A 16890-nucleotide genomic window follows, 5' to 3' on the forward strand; every position below is an offset into this window, starting at 1 on the left:
AAAATATTTTTGTAATTCTTAATTTTTGTAATTCTTAAAATAAAATTTGGTGACCAAATCTGTTTTGCCTTGGTTCATGCCTTTGCTAACATATTATAGACACATTTTACATTTTACTTTTCATGTAAAATTGTGAGCTTTAATCATGTTGAAGTAATTTAAATTGTTAATAAGTAATTATTTAAATCAGGTAAATAAAAATATACGTAAATATTAATATTTTTTGGTCCATATTTCCATATTTTATTTGTTAGAATATAGATATAAAATAATTTTACAATTTTCTGGGCTTAGAATTCAACTTTGGTCAAGTGTCCACGCGACTTGACTTCTAGCCATCATCAAATGTGCGAATCTTGGCGAGCACAAACTGATCGAGAGAGCCTGACTTTGGGGCGCGATTTGTTTGCTGGCGGATTTATGTTTGTACTTGCGCTTTTTGCTTCGCCTTTCGTGTTTTTGGTTTTTGCCTTGGCACTTGGTTGAGTTCTGTTGTGAATGTGGCTTAAACCTGGTGTTTGAGCCAAGTCGTACGCGACCGCTCTCGGAGCTTTTCAGCCTGGCTTCTTGGGCGACTTATCAGTTTCTGATCGCTGTGGGAATTCAGTTAATTGTGGACGCTGTAGCCAAACGGACGCATGCGCGGCGCTCGAGAGACTTTCCGAGGTTTTCCTGAATAAAATCACTACGTGTTTCTGGTCGTGAAAGTATCTTTTTCAGTTAGGCAGTGCACTCTGCAGTGGCCCCACCCTTCTCCCCTATTTCTGAAGCCTCGACAAGGAGCCTTTTCAAGTCAAACAGAAACGCGAGCAACACAGCTGAAAACCTATTTAAGGACCGTTCCAAAAACTAAGGATACATTTCAAAGACCCCTTTCGACCAAGTCAGTTAAATACAGAGTTTTCAGAGTGTGTGTCTGTGTGCGTGTGCCAGTGTGTGTCTTTCAAGTGTGTGCCTTAATCCATTCAATGTAATTAAGCCCGTATCAAAACAAAAAAGTATATTAAGTCCGCGAAACGAGCAAATACAAATACTTTTGAAAGAGCCATAAACAAATCGCAGTCTGCGAAATCCGTTCAAAGCTCGCGCCAATATTGCTCCAATTTGAGAAAACGGCTTAGCAACAATTGCATTGAACAGTCGAACACAAAAACTGAAGCCTAAAACAGCAACAACCACCCGTAAATATAGAAAGCTTAACAATCAAATCCAACAACAACGACAACGAGGGATTAAAGCCACTAACAACTATAAATGTGGTGGGTGCATTATTGGTAAGCTCGGCGGGTTTGGTAAAAAGTAACGGTTAATAATATGCCACACGGTAAAAAAAAAGTGACGAGCATTACGGATTTGCAATAATGTGTATTTAGATTTTAACGCCACCAAAAATGTGACTTTTGGAGCAACGACAAAATAATATTTACACTGTAACCATTTAAAATATTTATTAAGGCACATTAAAAGAAAACAGCTGTAGACTTTATTTTAAAATTTTTTAATATAATTTCGTATTATTATAATAGTTGGTATCTGAAATAACATATCTTTTATAACTGCTACGAAACTTCTGTCTGTGCAGGAACAAAATCGCAAAGTGTATATATAGTATACTGCCAAATGGCTAAAATTGGCCAAATCCAAAGAGTTTTTATGCGCAAACGCGTTTTTTATGTTTTTAGGATTTTCCTCCCGCTTTTTGCGAATTTTTTTGGTTGGTTTTCGTTTGTTTTGCACTCAGTTTGTTACTCAAATTTTTTGCTGCTGAGTTTTAATTTTTGTTACAGTTTTTTCTGCATTTTGGTAGATTTTTTTGTGCTTGGTCGGCTGCCTTGCTCAACGAGCGGCTTTGTTATTGTTTTTGTTTTCGGTTTGGCCACAAAGTGGATTTGTCTTCATGCCGTGGAAATCTGGCGGAAAGGCGGAGGGCGGTGGGCGGTGCCGGTTGGGAGATATGTCGGCCAGTCGCCTCAAGGTCACGGATGAAAGTCTATCGGTGTGAGTCAGTCAATTGGCATGCAAGTGCATTAGTGTTTGGGTTTTGAAATCACCAAAAAACGACTGAGAGACCGAATGAAAGAGCATTTGTTTCTTTTGTCCGGCTCGAATTCGAATTCCCGATTTTTGATGGACGGGCGTGGATTAAGGCATTAATTTATTTCGCAGGCAGATTCATATCACAAACGAGACTTTAATGGTCCCCATACATATGTATGTATGTATGTAGCTCATTATTTTAGACGCCCTGCTTATTCCGAACTTACCGAAATAATTAACGGTTCGCTTGTAATTGGGCGTTGATTTAGTGACCCACTGTCCCAGCTGGCATTCAGATACAAAGTCCGAAAAAAAAAACAGAAATAAATCGCCGTGGAGTGAATTAATTTCAGATTTGTCAGATTGAAAGTACGCTGCCAGCTGAATGCCAAGGAAAAGCTTGAATATCCATCCAAGGGCAGTAATTGTGTGCAATGGATTGTTTGAAGGAAAATTTATGGCAGCAATTTAGCGGCATAATTTACGGTCTTATTTTCAATAGTGCTGAAACAATACAATTCGATCGAGATTATGATTGAATTTGTATTCAATTAATGGAATCATAACAGGGAGAACACGTCTGTAATCCAACCAGCCATTCCAACTGCCAAATTGCTTCAAATTAGAACACATTCGACAAACGAGGTGTTTGGATTAATAACTCAACCAAATGACCGCATAAACAAAAGAGCTAAATCTTGATTTATTTTATTGGCCATACGTGTAATGAATCGATCAATTTTATAGCAAATTTATACATACTATTTATTCAAAGCGTTGGTTTTCAATTGGGAAAGTTCATTTAGATAACAAATCAATGAAGTAAAATGCTACTGCTATGTAAAATAGATATATATGGGTAATATTTCACTTTGAATACTTTTTGCTTCCTGTATGAATTCAAAGAAAACCAAACTCCTGGCGATCATTTAATGACTCCATCAAGTTTTGGTGTTTTATTTGCAATAACCAAGCGAAGTACTTGCAATCGCCATTAAGTAAACACTGATGTCATTACGCCAAGTTTTCGTAGCCTTAGCTCGACCCTTAATCAATCAGATAGTCATATCGATAATGTCTATAATCTAATGGCCCCCACATTCTGAGCCAGATTGCAAAAGTGGACGCGTTGCCAAACCGTTCAACATTTTTTCAACAAAATTATTATTAAGAGCGTAATTGCACCGCAAACTGCCTGCAGTAGTCGCTGAGCTTTGGCCAAAACAATTAAAGGCTGCAAAAAGTTAAATTAACAAATTATATGCTGCGGCTGAGTAAAACGAAACCAGCGGCAAAAACGCTGACAAAACGCCTCAAAGTCGCGCGACCTGCGACAGATAAACAAACAGGTTGGGATTGCACTGTTTTGGCCACATTTTCAGTTTTGGTCACAACAATGCGATGACAAATGGCCAAAAGGAGTGCGGCGTGTGAAGTGCAATAAACTCTTAGAAATTCCATGGAAACATAAACACAAACAGAAAACGCTCCAATTAGAGCTCGCTCGAATGTCTTTTGTGACTTTGGCAGAGTTTTGGGCTTTGCATTGACTTTGTGATTGCTTTTTATAGCCTTGAAGAGGGTTGTTTCACTTGTGCCATCATGGGTTTATTTTTAATTAAATAGCTTATTTAAATGTTCTAACTGTGGTATGTACTTTCCCAAAGTATCCTATTTTTCTCACACTTTTTCAAATGGGGAAATATATTAATGTTGTTGATAATATTGCGCATACGACGTGTGGCCTCTCCCTTCTTTTGCCTTTCGGCTTTGAGCCTGTCCGTCCCTCAACTCAACGGAATTCAACTCAAGTCAACCGAACTGAACTCGAATCAACTCCACTTCGATTGTTAATGAATTGCAACCGTGGTTGCGAATGTTTGACAATTTGTCACAGGGTCCAACACTTGTCTCGTCCCCGTCTGAATCTCAATCTGTTTCTGGATCTGAATCGGAATCTGAATCGGAATCGGAGTGAATTGCGGGTGCGGGCCACGTTTGTCCATTTGTTACACATTTTCATTTTATTTCGCCTTTTGTTTGTTTTGTGTCATTTGTACGACTATGTATTGTGTGTGTACTTAGTGGCAATTTATTTGCCATTACCTTTTGCCCGCAGTGTTCACTTCTGGTTTTAAATCAAGTTTATTAACCGGAATCTGTCAGTCGCCCATTGTCCACCGTCCTCACCTCGCCGCTCTGCGATCTGCCAGTTCCCCGGGCTCTCGTTTTCAGGGCGTATCCATAACTATCGATTAGCATTCTAATTTATATACTAACCGCCCGAGAGTGCGAGTGTGGCACAAATTTAGTAACGCCAATGGCCATTCACGAGTGCGATTATTCCATCAAGATTTCAAGACCAAGCTGCGGTTGCTGCACTACCAAAGAAGGCAGATCGATAATTGCAGAGAATAAATTGATGCAGAATTATTTAGACACATTTGATTTACAACTAATGACATCAGTTTGATTGTTCTGCACAGTTTATAATGGTGCGAACATAACTCCTTTTCTCTATCATCTTCACAAGGCAGTCTATGAGCGCGAGTCCATCATTAATATATATATTTTTTAAAAGATCTTCCAAGTGACCAACAACTAGTTCCAAAGCCCGAAAACTTGTTTCTATCTAAATATATTATTACCAAGAATAAACTTAATTGCGGTTATATTTTATAGGCAAAGAGTATTCCAAGTTCATTGATTTCCCATATTCCCCTGCAGTGGTTTTTGGCCTTAACCCAAGTGGTCGTCAGAGATACCATACATGCTCCCAGCAAAAGCCAGAACTAGAACATATACCGATTCCGATTCCTATTACAAGTGGGTGCAGCTTTAGTTAAAGTAGTTATAAACTAGTTGCAATTTAGAGACGCTAAATTGCGGATAATGAATGTGTGAACAAAACGGCGGACGTCAGAACTTTTACTTTCCTACGGGCTTTACAACTGACTTGAAAGGCCAAGGAACTTACAGAGTCACCTAATGATGAACATCTGCCAACAGGGCAGCTAAAAAAAGACAGAGAATAAAAGAAATTAAGATGACGTCAGACAGAAGGCAACGAATAGAGCAGAACCGAACCGAACAGAATGAAATATAATGGAAGCCGGCTTAAATGGGAGGTTCTGGCATTTCCATATGACTTTGGCTAATTAATGACCGCTCACTTGGCTAAGAACGAAACTTTGAAACTTTCGTTTTTAATGAGATGCCTGCCCGCCATAAACATATTTGTTTTCCCCGCAGAATTCCGCAGTAATTAAATGCTGTCTGGTAAAAAAAACTAACTTTAAAATATCTATAGAGGGCCATGAGTAATTATATGGCCTGTGAAGAAGGCTTGATAAGAATTAGAACTGGTTTTCGCCTGTGTCTGTCTTTCTCTGTCTTTCTTTCGGCATTTGTCTAGCCTCAGTTTTTTTGCCAAAAGAAATATGATTTTTTATGATTTTGACTTTGGCTGGCGTTTAATTACATGGTCTCCGAGTGGCGGAAATGCCTGAGAACGGTTAATTAAATTATGCCTGGCCAAATCAAACTCATCGCCGTGGATTTCAGCCATCGATTGCAGCAGCTCCGGCCAAATCTCGGTACCCACTTCAATGGCATGCCAATTGCTGGCAACAAAAAGCTATCAAAATACCTTGCCATTAATTATAAATATGTTGAAACTGCAACAGACGACTGAGCATCTGTCTGGGCTATGGATTTTCGGTTTTGGGCTTGGCTTTTGGCGCTCGACTCCGCTTCTTTTGTTTCTGGCCAGACTCTGCAACTTGTTGGACGCTTCTTGAAGTTGCCAGTTGTTAGTTTGTGTGGCCAGCCTGCTGCCAATACAAGTTCAATGATTCTTTTACACCAAAAAAAAAACTCAAGCCCTTAAAAGTCTTTGAACTTGGTAAGTAAACATAGAAGCAGAAGGTGGGTAAGGTGAGTGACTATTAATAGTTACTAATGAAAGTTAAAAAAATATATATTTGTGCATTTTAATTCGTAATTTTTCGCTGAGTGCATTGAACTAACTGCGGAATCCGCCGAGACTCTTGGAATTAGCTGCAAGTGCTTGCGACTCTCGGCGATTTCTGGTGTGAAATGCACCTTGACATTTGGCTAGGATTTTTCCCATGGCTTATCGATTGAACGCAATGAATTTGTTCTCGGCGCTCGATTTGTTATACGTTTGCCAAGTATTTTTAATGGGATATAATTTTGGTGCCTTGTTTACTACCTCGCGGCTAATTACCACTTTTTGTCCTCCCTAATTGCAGCCATTAACCAAATCCCCAGAGACAGTGGCCAGAATGATCGCAGAGCAGCTGGTGGTCAAAAGAGGCTCCATGATTCACTGAGGAGCCCCAGGAAAGCGATCCCCATTAAGCACCGAGAACAAAAGAAGCATTAAGCGCTTGATTAACTGGTGGACAGGTGGACTAACCGAAAGCGGAATGGCACACTTTTGCTGGCTCCTTAAATTCGGTTTCTTGCTGCTGGTAAGTGTCGCATTAAGTTGGTTATTCACTTCTTTATGGCCAGGTGCTCGCTGAATTCCAGGGAACTTGCTCAGATTTGGTCAAAGAAACGCTTAAGTTCAAGGCTAAGATTTGGCCACCTTAGCTACCAAACAAAACTAGTTTACACTCCATTCCAAGCACTTCCAAAAGTGGTTAGTAATTGTCTTTATGGTATGTAATTCCGAAATAGTTTGAGTGCTGTTAAAGAAAACGCAATTAAATATATCTGGCATTAGCTGCTAGAAGCTGTGATAAATTGAAAAAGGCATTTCAAAGGCAAACAATAAACTGATTTTCATTTCAACACAGTCGAAAGCTATCAATCAATTTATCTGATCTTCAACTTGGAAAGTTTCGTCCTCCATCCCCACGACTTCGACTTGGACTTCGATTTAACAATCCAACGAAACTGATTCAAATGGCATCGTTCGGAAACTTTAAACTCCAATTGAGACCTCATCTTTATGGCCAGCAAAGCCCAGGCACAAAAATGCAATTGCCAAATGCACTCACATGGGGTGCACCATTAGCTTGGCCAATGCGTTTTGAAAAATGGTTTAATGGTGCGATCGCACTCCATTTGTTTGCCGACTTCGGTTTTATTAGCCCAAATCATCCATAATTCTGGCTGCTTGGCCAGCAAATGCATTTGGAATTAATTTTTACCACACACTCGCTTTTCTGTCTGGCCGGCTCTTTATTGACTGCTCATTAGACAGGCCAAGTTGATTGTGAGTAATGTGGAGCGGAGTAAGCCAAACTGAAGCCGAGTAAACTAAATAATTGCACGCGATTTAACTGCAGTCGGTAACCACTGTACTCAGAGAAAAGATGGCAATTAAATATATTTTATGTGATAAATAATTAAGTAGATCTGCATATGTGTAAGTCCTACTACGATTGCAGGTGTACTTAAGATAATGGTATTTTAATTATTTTTGCTTAAATTTTATTTCGATTTGTACATCGTATACTTATTGCATAATTATATATTCCTTTTTAGTTAACAGTTATGAACAGTTATTACCTAATTATGGACTTAACACTACGACCTTTACGTTTATTACTTGGAAATACTTTTAAATTATATTTGCAATTAAATTTCATCTTGACGGTTTCATTTGCGAAGTGAGAACTGCCCGATAAAATTAATTACACATTTTTTGCGAGTGTTTGCTTGCAACTGACGTTTGGAGTGCCTCTGTTTTGTGGCTCCAACTTTTGCTCTGTTTGCGGCTAAAACCCAGGCTCTGTCTTTTGGCCATTCAAAGGCGATGACTACGGCAATTTGCAAATTATGCTCAGCGGGGCAGGGAGTGGTGCAGCATTGTCAGTGGTGCAACTACATTCTAAACTCGGATTTTCTAGGCGATTATAAGCCATTATTAACCCACCGAGGCACATCCGAGTCTTGGGTTACACGAGTATTCATCAAATAAACGGTTTTGTTTATGGCTCTGAGTGACTCCTAAACGATCTGGGGCCAGCATGGGTTAATTTCCCACACGAAATGTGTTTTCGGTCTGTGTCTCTGCAGTGTAATTAATAAATGTGTGTTATTGTGCCACAGCCCAAGTTGATAGCTGCAATTTGGATCGACTCGAATGCGAACTGGAGTCCGATTCTGATTCCGCCCCAACTTGTGGCATTGAGCTCGGCCCTAATGTGGGCTGCACTTGGCTGGGAGATCGATAGACCGATAGGAACACTCAGGAAAATAATGATTGAAATGGAAAATAAGTCTTGATTAAATGGAGGTTTATTTTTCCCCTCAGTTTTCTTAGTGCATAAACCTCCGCTGGCATTAGCATGTAATATTGTGCACACAATGTGTTCCCCAGCTGACGACAGCGGGTGGTGGCTAAGACCGGCGAATGTCTGATGTCTGCTACCAGAGATTAGACTTTGGCCTGGCCAGTTTAGGCTGGGCTTGTGGGGAAAAAAAACCCGCTGACACATTCACTTGGCCACCGACTGTTTTGGCTGCAAATTGCAACGGTGGCTGCTCCTTTGAAAACCGCCCACTTCTAGCACAAAATGCCCGCGGACACCACTCGAAACAGGCAGAAATGCCAGAAATGGGGGGTTACATGACTTTTTCCGCATTCGATATCGTAGTTCGTGGCCTGAGTCACTGGCCCCTCTCCAAATCCTGTTTACATAGCACCCAAGTATGTATGGTCCCATATCAATCAAATTACTTCCGAAATTTGCATAACGCAAACATGAATTCAATCTGTCAACCCGTGGCGTTTGTGTAGTGTCAAGCGTAAAAACTGAAATCACGACGATTGTGGCTAATTAAAGCATCGGGTATCGAGTATTGGGTATCGAATGGCAGCATCAGCGGCACTTGAAAGCCAATCGAGTGGGCCAAATGATCCTAATAAAGAGAGCGCTCATTAAGGCGTGATTATTGCTTAATTGTTTGCTGGCTATTCACGCGCACACAAGGCGGATACGTGATATTCTGAAAGTTGACTTTTTTTGACACTTCCGCTAAGTTGACAGCCGTGAAAATTGTCGCCAAAACGGCACAATCGAATGATAAATGGTCCACTTCGGCAGGCAAAGTGCAAAAGAATGTCGAAACAGGATTAGCTACCTGATAAATCAATCAAGATTAATAATTGCTTATCACTTTTGCGCTGGTTGAAGGAACCCAAACCCATTACCCAATTCATTCATTAAACTGGAGCACGTCACTGACCAGGCGTTTTAAATAACCCCACAATGGAAAGGAATTCGCATTGTTCCAGTTGGCTTGGTATTTTTAGAACGTTTTTTCTTTGTCTTCGGGCGAAACCAAATAGTTGGCCCTTTTGTAATTGTCACTCGGATAATTCGCTCCCTGGGCCGTTGATTTAGTGTCAATGCTAACTGTCGCTTTTCCATTTTCCATTCAACGCCCGCGGTCGGTTACTTCTGCAATTTTAGACATAAAAGGCAAGGCGACCCGCCGGATGACTAACCGATCTGGAGATATAGTATTATAGTAACTGGTTGGTCAGTCAGTCGGTTGGTTAGGCTGCTTGGTTGGTGGGTAACTTTAGCACATGTGCGAAGGTGTTCGCTCAAATCTGCTCTAGAAAATGCTCGGCGACAGGCGCCCACTGCACTGCCGGATGTTGTTATTGTTCTTGCTCAGGGGAATAAATACACACGTTAGGGGAAAAAATTGGATATACCTATAAGCAGATTGAATAATTATGCTATTATGTTCGCCGCTGCGATCGATTTCCATTAATATTCGATTCAATTTTCGCCATTTTTCATTGTTTTCAATTTGCGCCTTTCGAATTCGCGTCAATGGATCAAAAGTGTTGGCTAGTAAATGATCTGCCTCGTTGCAATTAGCAATGCTAATACTTATGGCCATCGATAAATATCCATAAATATGTTTTATTAGCTCGCTTTGATCGGCGGGTCGTTTGGCAGGGCGAGTTCGTGCCCTAAGTCTTTTGTTTATGCGGTGGGTGTGTGTCCTGATAACAATTTATGGCCGATCTCTGGCCATGAATTTGCACTGGAGTGTTTTGAATAGTGTTACGCCAAAGATGTGGACGTAGATAACCAAGCTACTAAAGTAATTTAATGGTGCATTAAATGTAAATTGATGGTGTGTTGAATGGCAGGGAAAGGCAAAGAAACTGTAAGGGATTTTTAAAAACATTTTATAGCCCTTTTGTATTTTTTTTCAACGTGATCGTGTATCCTAAATGTAAGCATTAGTCATCGAAAGGGATAAAACCGAAATGCGAAAAACAGAAAAACTGGCCGCTCAGTTAGGTTGTGAAATTGACTTCCTCAGCAGCAAACAAGTTTATAAGTCACGAGATGAGTCAATGAAATGCATGCAAATCGGTAGGAACATAAATATCTTAATGACACTGAGTGACACTTTGACCGGCATCGTTTAACTAGAGTTTCCATTTTCCACTCGAGCGATCTGCTGCCATTTGCCCATTGGACAATCAATAATCCACTGCTCGATCTGTTTACTGGTTCGATGGGTGTTTTCGCTACCTTACGCCACCCACTTGAGCACTTGCAACGCGGTTAATTATGCCACATTCGCCACTTGACTAGGGACTCCACAGTAACATGCGCCACTTCAAACGGAGCACCGCAGCATTCCTCTGATGTCTTAATAGACCAGCCGCATTATTATTCAAATGCCATTGAGCTAAAGTCCAGATCTCGGTCGCCCATTGCATGACTTTTGCATATTTGCTAGCGACGTGAAGACATAACTCAGCTTATGTGGATCGATAAAAATGATATTTTAATTACGCAAATTTATAAATAGATCGCTGAGATAAGCTCAATATGTAGTCATTCCCCACTGCAATTGGATGAAATATGCTAAAGATTTCTGTTTGAATTACCCGTTTTCTAGTGTCGATGCTCTCACCACAGATTGCACTTAAGTAATGTCGAGCATAACTAACACTCCTTCATCTCTGACATTTCAGATGTTGTCCGGCGGCCGGACGCGCCCAGCCCCCTTTCCAGGTGGCAGGCAGAGTGAGCTCATCGCGGGCAACGAGTTCCTCAAGCTGTTCCTCGATCATGATGACCAGCAACGAAGTCTCCACAGCGGTGAACAGGATTTTGGGGGCAGGGCAGAGTCACCATCGTCGTCTCCGCATCCCCACCACAGAGCAGCCACCGGAAGAAGCCTGGATCTCGGCAGGAACCGCTATAGGAACTCCCTGACATCCGGAAACTCCCAGACCGAGGAGCCATCCGACTCTAAGCAGGTGGTGAAGTTGGTGACCTCAGGCAGTAAAATAGTGTTCCTCGAAGATGTCCCTAATAAATTGAAAGGAAAGTCTAGCGACGAGGTCAAAGTGGTGGCCGTTAGTGTTAGTTCTTCCAGCAAGAGAGGTCCTTCGAGGAGCAGTGTTTCTGGCGTCACAGGAACGGGTTCGGACTTTGTCAACCGCTCTCATAAAAGTGAGCTTTCGATTGAGGAAACGGAGCCCAGATTGGCTGCAGAGTCCATGGACAGCGAGGTGGATTCCCTAAACAGTGCCTCCAATATACAAAGTGTACTGGCTGCTCCTTTGCTGGCGGCTTCCTCTACGCATTCCTTTTTAAAAAACCAAAGCGAAGTGACTGAAGAGGAAGCCGGCGTGGGAACCGCAGCTGGAGCAGGCTTACCCTTTCAAACGGTGATTTACCATGACACCAAACAGGGACGAGGACCTCAGTCCAGGTCAATATCCTACAGTTCCATCTCCCAAAACGTGGAGGACTTGCAAACCTGGCAGCAGTCGAAAAGTGGCATTTTGGCGGAGGCCCAGAGAAATGTAAGTGAGAGCTTGAAACACGCGCACTCGTCAGAACCAGCCAAGTTCTACTCAGTACCATCGAAAATGTACAGTGTGCCCAGTAAGTTTTACTCAGAACCAGCTAGGGTGTATTCAGAACCCGCTAAAATGTATGGACAGCCGGAGAAGGTGTACTCAGAACCCTCGAAAGTCTACGGACAGCCCTCCAAGTTTTACTCGGAGCCAGCGAAAGTGTACTCGCAACCCTCGAAGGTTTATGGTGAACCGGCCAAGACGTACTGGCCACAAACATTGACCACAACGGCCGCAACACCACTGGGTAGCACCACCTCGTCCTCCCCATCTTCCACCAGCACCTCCGAGAAACCACCACTGGCAGCCACCACCTTTGTGCCACTGCGATCCAGACCAAGACCCGCGATTGTCTCGCGCATCGCTTTTGGCGAGGCCCAGAGCACAAGCACCACGACAGCAGCAACACCCAGCAGCACGGCAGCAACATCCAGCGGCACGGCGGCAACAGTGGCCAGCAGGGTCACCACAGTGAAGCCTCCTAGAAGCAGCACCTCATCCAGCATCAGGCCAACCACTTGGCAGCACCATTATCACAGCTACAGCCACCAGCCCCAGCCGGCCCATCCAACTCGCAGAGTACTCTTCAATTTGGATAAATTGCCTTATGATTTATTGAATGCACCGCAGCCGCATCCATTGGAGCCAATTTTATCGAAGCACTCAAGTCCGAGCCACTACCACCAGCAACATCAGCCGCAGCAGAAGCAGCCACATCTGCAGCAACACGAACCGCAACAGCAACAGCCAAGTCCATGCTGGGAGCAACAACGTCAGCATTCATCACCGCCGCATCAACATTCTAATCAAAATGCCAAAGGATTGCCCAATAGAGGTGAGTCTGAATCTGGTTAAACAAATTACACTGTGCAGCAGGGCGAGTGTTGCAATGCATAAATTAAACAGATCAATTTTCTGGGCCCATCAGGTTTAATCGTATATCATTTATAACGACCTGCTTGGCTGGATGATTATGTTTCACTTAGGGAGTAGCCAGCCATTTGTTTGCAGAGTAAAGACAGCCGGTATCGATTGGGGTTCTATTAAAGATCATTTCTCATTATTCATTCGTGTAGCATTACTGGAGTAATTTTTAGGAAGTACTCCAACCAGTTGCCCAGTGTACTTATGACAGACAGCGACAACGCAGGGGTTTAACCACTTGAACCCCGGCCAACTAATCTTGAACTTATCAAACATCATCTTTTGTTGCATCTCGCCCCGCAGATCTAGTCAAGTGTGTTTCCAAATTTGCACACCAACATGGAGCAGCGGCGTCCGCGGTGGACCCATCGCCGCCATCATCTTCGGGGTCAGGCGGTGGCTATTCGTACATCTCGAGCTCGTCATCCTCGTCCTCCTCATCCTCGGCCACCTCGTCCGCGAAGCAGCAGCCGCATCTGCAGCACCAGCAGATGCAGCACTTCACCACCGAGCGCCCCGAGCTCTACACTCCGACCTCCGAGCAGAATTACGAAATTGAGGAGTCCGTTAGTGTTATGACAAACGGACGAGCCCATGGACCGCAGGGCGGTGCAGGTGGTGGTGGTGTTGGTGGTGCAGGGAGTGCTGCTGCCAGCGGTGGGGCAGTGGGGCAAATCACAACGCCAGCCAGTCCAGTGCCCCAATCGAGCACCACCGCCAGCCCAAGTCGTGGCATCAACAGAGGACGTGGCTCAGTGGTTTACAATGCAAATGCCAACGATTACTCGGATGGCGACGACGATGGCGATGCGGACGGGGACGCGGGATCAGAGGGCCAGGGAGGCCCCGATGCGGCCTCCGATGACGAAGACAAAGTCGCCTACGTGGTCGAGGGACGCAACTACCGAAAGTACCGGGTCGAGGAGAAGACCGACGACGGCTTCATCGTCGGCGAGTACGGAGTGGTGGACCACAACGATGGAAACCTGTGGGGAGTGCGTTACACCGCCGACTCCACCATCAATCGCAGTCTGATACAGAAGGCGTTGCTCACGTTTCTGAAGCTCAAGTAGGGGCCAAATGGTCAGGCTCCACTCGGGAAAGCACTCGAAGTGGAGGGAGGAAAGTCGCCAGTATACAGGGAAATCTTTGGAAAGTACAGGGATGCTTAGGAAATCACTAATAAAGAGAGACCGTTTTGGGACTTACATTTTTTATTATGAATGTATATTACTCATTTAAAAAATATTAATAAAATGTTAAGTTAAGCGAGAACTAGCAAGCAATTATATATGCTAAGAAACCTATCTGTCTGATTAAGTTTTACATTTTATAAGTTGTAAACGTTAATATTAGTTGTAGAGCAAAAACGCAGTTATATGGCGACTTTCCGAGTTCATGTCGATGATTTCCCGAGTGTCAAAACACAAGAACCCCGCACTTCCCCACTGAAGAGACAGCTGCAAAGGCATTCACATGTGATCCAAGTCGTATTGTAGTTAGCTTAGGCAACCTAAACCTAGATAGATAAACCTAGATAGATTTACCCTAGAACTTAGCCACTAGTTGAGTTCCCACGAGATCAGTGTGTGTGTTTAGTCAGTAAACGAATTTTGTTTAATGTTTAGTTAATGTTTTAATTAATTTATTGTAGTTGTTGGTATTGTAATTGTAATCTCAAATCCGAGCCTAATTTATTCAGCCGACCAGCACACCCGAAATTGCGCAGAACTAGCAACTTGCCATACAATCCGAGCACCTACCAGCATTAACAACGAGCGAAAACTATCCTAATTAGAGCATTAAGTGACTTGTGTAGTGAAATAAACTAAATTCCATTGAGACTAAACCGCAGTTGTGCATTACCCATTAATCTCGCAGCGGGCGGGGATCGGAACGGATGTGATTGGGAAACAGGTTGTCCTGGGGGCAGCAGCTCCTCCGATCCGCAAAGTAAATAGCCACTTAAAATTGATTAAAAACATGCAGCCTGCGGCGCGGCGGAGGGAGTCGTTTTTCTGGACAATATCATTAAAATTTAATTGATATGAACAAGTGACAAAGCAGCAGCAGGACAGCTGACGCCAAGAACTCGCAGCGCACGGGGTAGTTTGCTTTTATGACTACACTGAGAGAAAAGGAGAGTGCGGTTCAACTAAGCCGAACTACATATTCTTCACAGTATTTTTCCCAGTTCAGGGATTAAGAAGATTAACAGTTCAGTTTTGGGATAATGATAATGCCCTGACAGCCCAAACCTGCTGGGCTATCAGTCTTCCGAGTGAAACGCGGAAGCAGAAAGACAGAGAAGCAGTGGCATCTCTGAAGCTCCGAGATCGGGGACAAGGAGCCAGTGACAAAGTCAAGGCGGCAGTTTAGGGCCTTTATAGAGCCACATTTGGCCAATTAAGAGCAGCATTTCCATAAATGTCCAGCGGTTGTTTACTGATCTGCCCCAAGAAACCGAGCCCATGCGGCACTCAACGGGAAACCAAGTGGACGGACTCCAAGTGGATGTGAAGGTCGCTGAACGACCTTGCTTGCGGTCGCCTTCTTTCCACCTTGGATGCCTCCATCCTCCGTCCTCGAAAGAAGCTGCTTCTTAGGCGTCTGCGTGTCGTCATTTGGCTGGTTTTATTGCGGGTCCCCTTGGGGACTGGATATTGGACTGCAGAGTGGCCGGTAAAATTTCCACTAATGATTGCATGCGCCAGTGCCAGGTTGCAGTTACAGCCTCAGATTCATTTTCAGTCCCTGCTATTTTTAGATATGTAAGACAATCGCAGTTCGGGCTTTGGTATGCTGTCTTATCGCAAACCGGCAATCACCCCGAGCTCGAGTTCGAGTCCCCCTGAGTGCGATTCTGACCCGGCTGCATCGGCGACGCGATCTGCGTGAAGAAATACAGCACATGACCATAAAATCACGAAGGGAACGTGAGCATCCGGCACCGAGACTTAGAATACACTCGAAAATCAGGTACACCAAATGAAATTTTAACATCTATAAACTAATCGTCTATGTACGGATTAGTATAGCCTCAGGTCAACCAACAAGTAAAGCTCTTCTTTATATTATAGATATATTATATATATAATTAGCTTCAACTACATATGATTATAATTTAATGAAGTATTTAATGTTATTTATACGAATTGGTCTCCGTTTTTTAAAACAATTACCATGCCCCTATTCAAGGGTATGGAAAAAGAGAATGTGCCTGGGCAGTTGCAGATTTAATGCGAAATGCCAGAGAGGCAGAGACAAAAGTTTGTGGATGGGGCTTGCATGTGGATGTGGATGGGCTGGAATGGAATGAGTTTGGAGCTGTAGATGGGGACCTGGCCGTGCCCTTTCTGCGGTCAGCTGCCTGATGGACATCTCCCGGGAGGAGGAGCTGGCTTTCGAGATTCGAGATGGGTCAGGAACTGGTTATACCGTTGCGCTTAAGTGCGGCAATTACCGGGCGATACAGTTCTCCGCGCCTTTTGCAGGAGTGAAAGAACTTAACTGAAATGCAGTATGATGAATGCCGGCAAAACACGTTTCAGTTCCAACGGTGCACAGAAAACAGCGATCATTCCTTTTGATTTTAAAAGACCTCAGATATTTTTAGCATGATATAAAGATTGATTAGAAACCTATTTTTAGAGATAGCAGCTTTAGATTATTACTATTTACTTCAACTAAAGAAAAACTAAAGCAGTGTACCAATGGATTAAAGAATAAAATAACAATTAATATGAGGAGTGTTTTTCATTACTGCATTGTTTTTGGTGTAGACTCTCGCCTTTTGGGGGCGTCAATAAATTTGAAAACTACATGACTGCCGATTGCAATGACAGGTTGAACGGTGCCACGCCCCCGCCCCCATGTCCTGGTTAGTGGCTTTTTAACGCGGAGGGCGTGGCGCCGCAATGGGCATTCTGACAGCTTTCGAGAAGGCTGTCCACCGGCTTCATTGAGCCCCCGATCTCGAGCTGCATCCGCATCCACGTGCACGCGAGATGACCAGCTTCCTTTTACTTTTGCCTTGAGCAGCT

At 43.3% G+C, this 16890-nt stretch overlaps 1 protein-coding gene across 2 annotated transcripts; it reads left to right on the forward strand.

Moving 5' to 3' along the window:
• The first annotated feature begins 567 nt into the window (after positions 1–567).
• LOC6730273 (serine-rich adhesin for platelets) lies at positions 568–14696 on the forward strand. 2 transcript variants are annotated; one of them, XM_016177873.3, is made up of 4 exons: positions 568–1274; positions 6312–6533; positions 11030–12758; positions 13151–14696. In XM_016177873.3, exons 2-4 carry the CDS (start codon positions 6489–6491, stop codon positions 13918–13920), a joined length of 2544 nt encoding a protein of 847 aa, XP_016037040.1. In that variant the 5' UTR covers positions 568–1274; positions 6312–6488; the 3' UTR covers positions 13921–14696. The 2 variants fall into 2 exon arrangements, with proteins under 2 accessions (XP_016037040.1, XP_016037039.1); XM_016177872.3 differs by having other exon boundaries at positions 568–1259.
• Positions 14697–16890: the final 2194 nt, after the last annotated feature.

Source organism: Drosophila simulans, chromosome 3R (assembly GCF_016746395.2).
Source record: "Drosophila simulans strain w501 chromosome 3R, Prin_Dsim_3.1, whole genome shotgun sequence".
NCBI lineage: Eukaryota > Metazoa > Arthropoda > Insecta > Diptera > Drosophilidae > Drosophila > Drosophila simulans.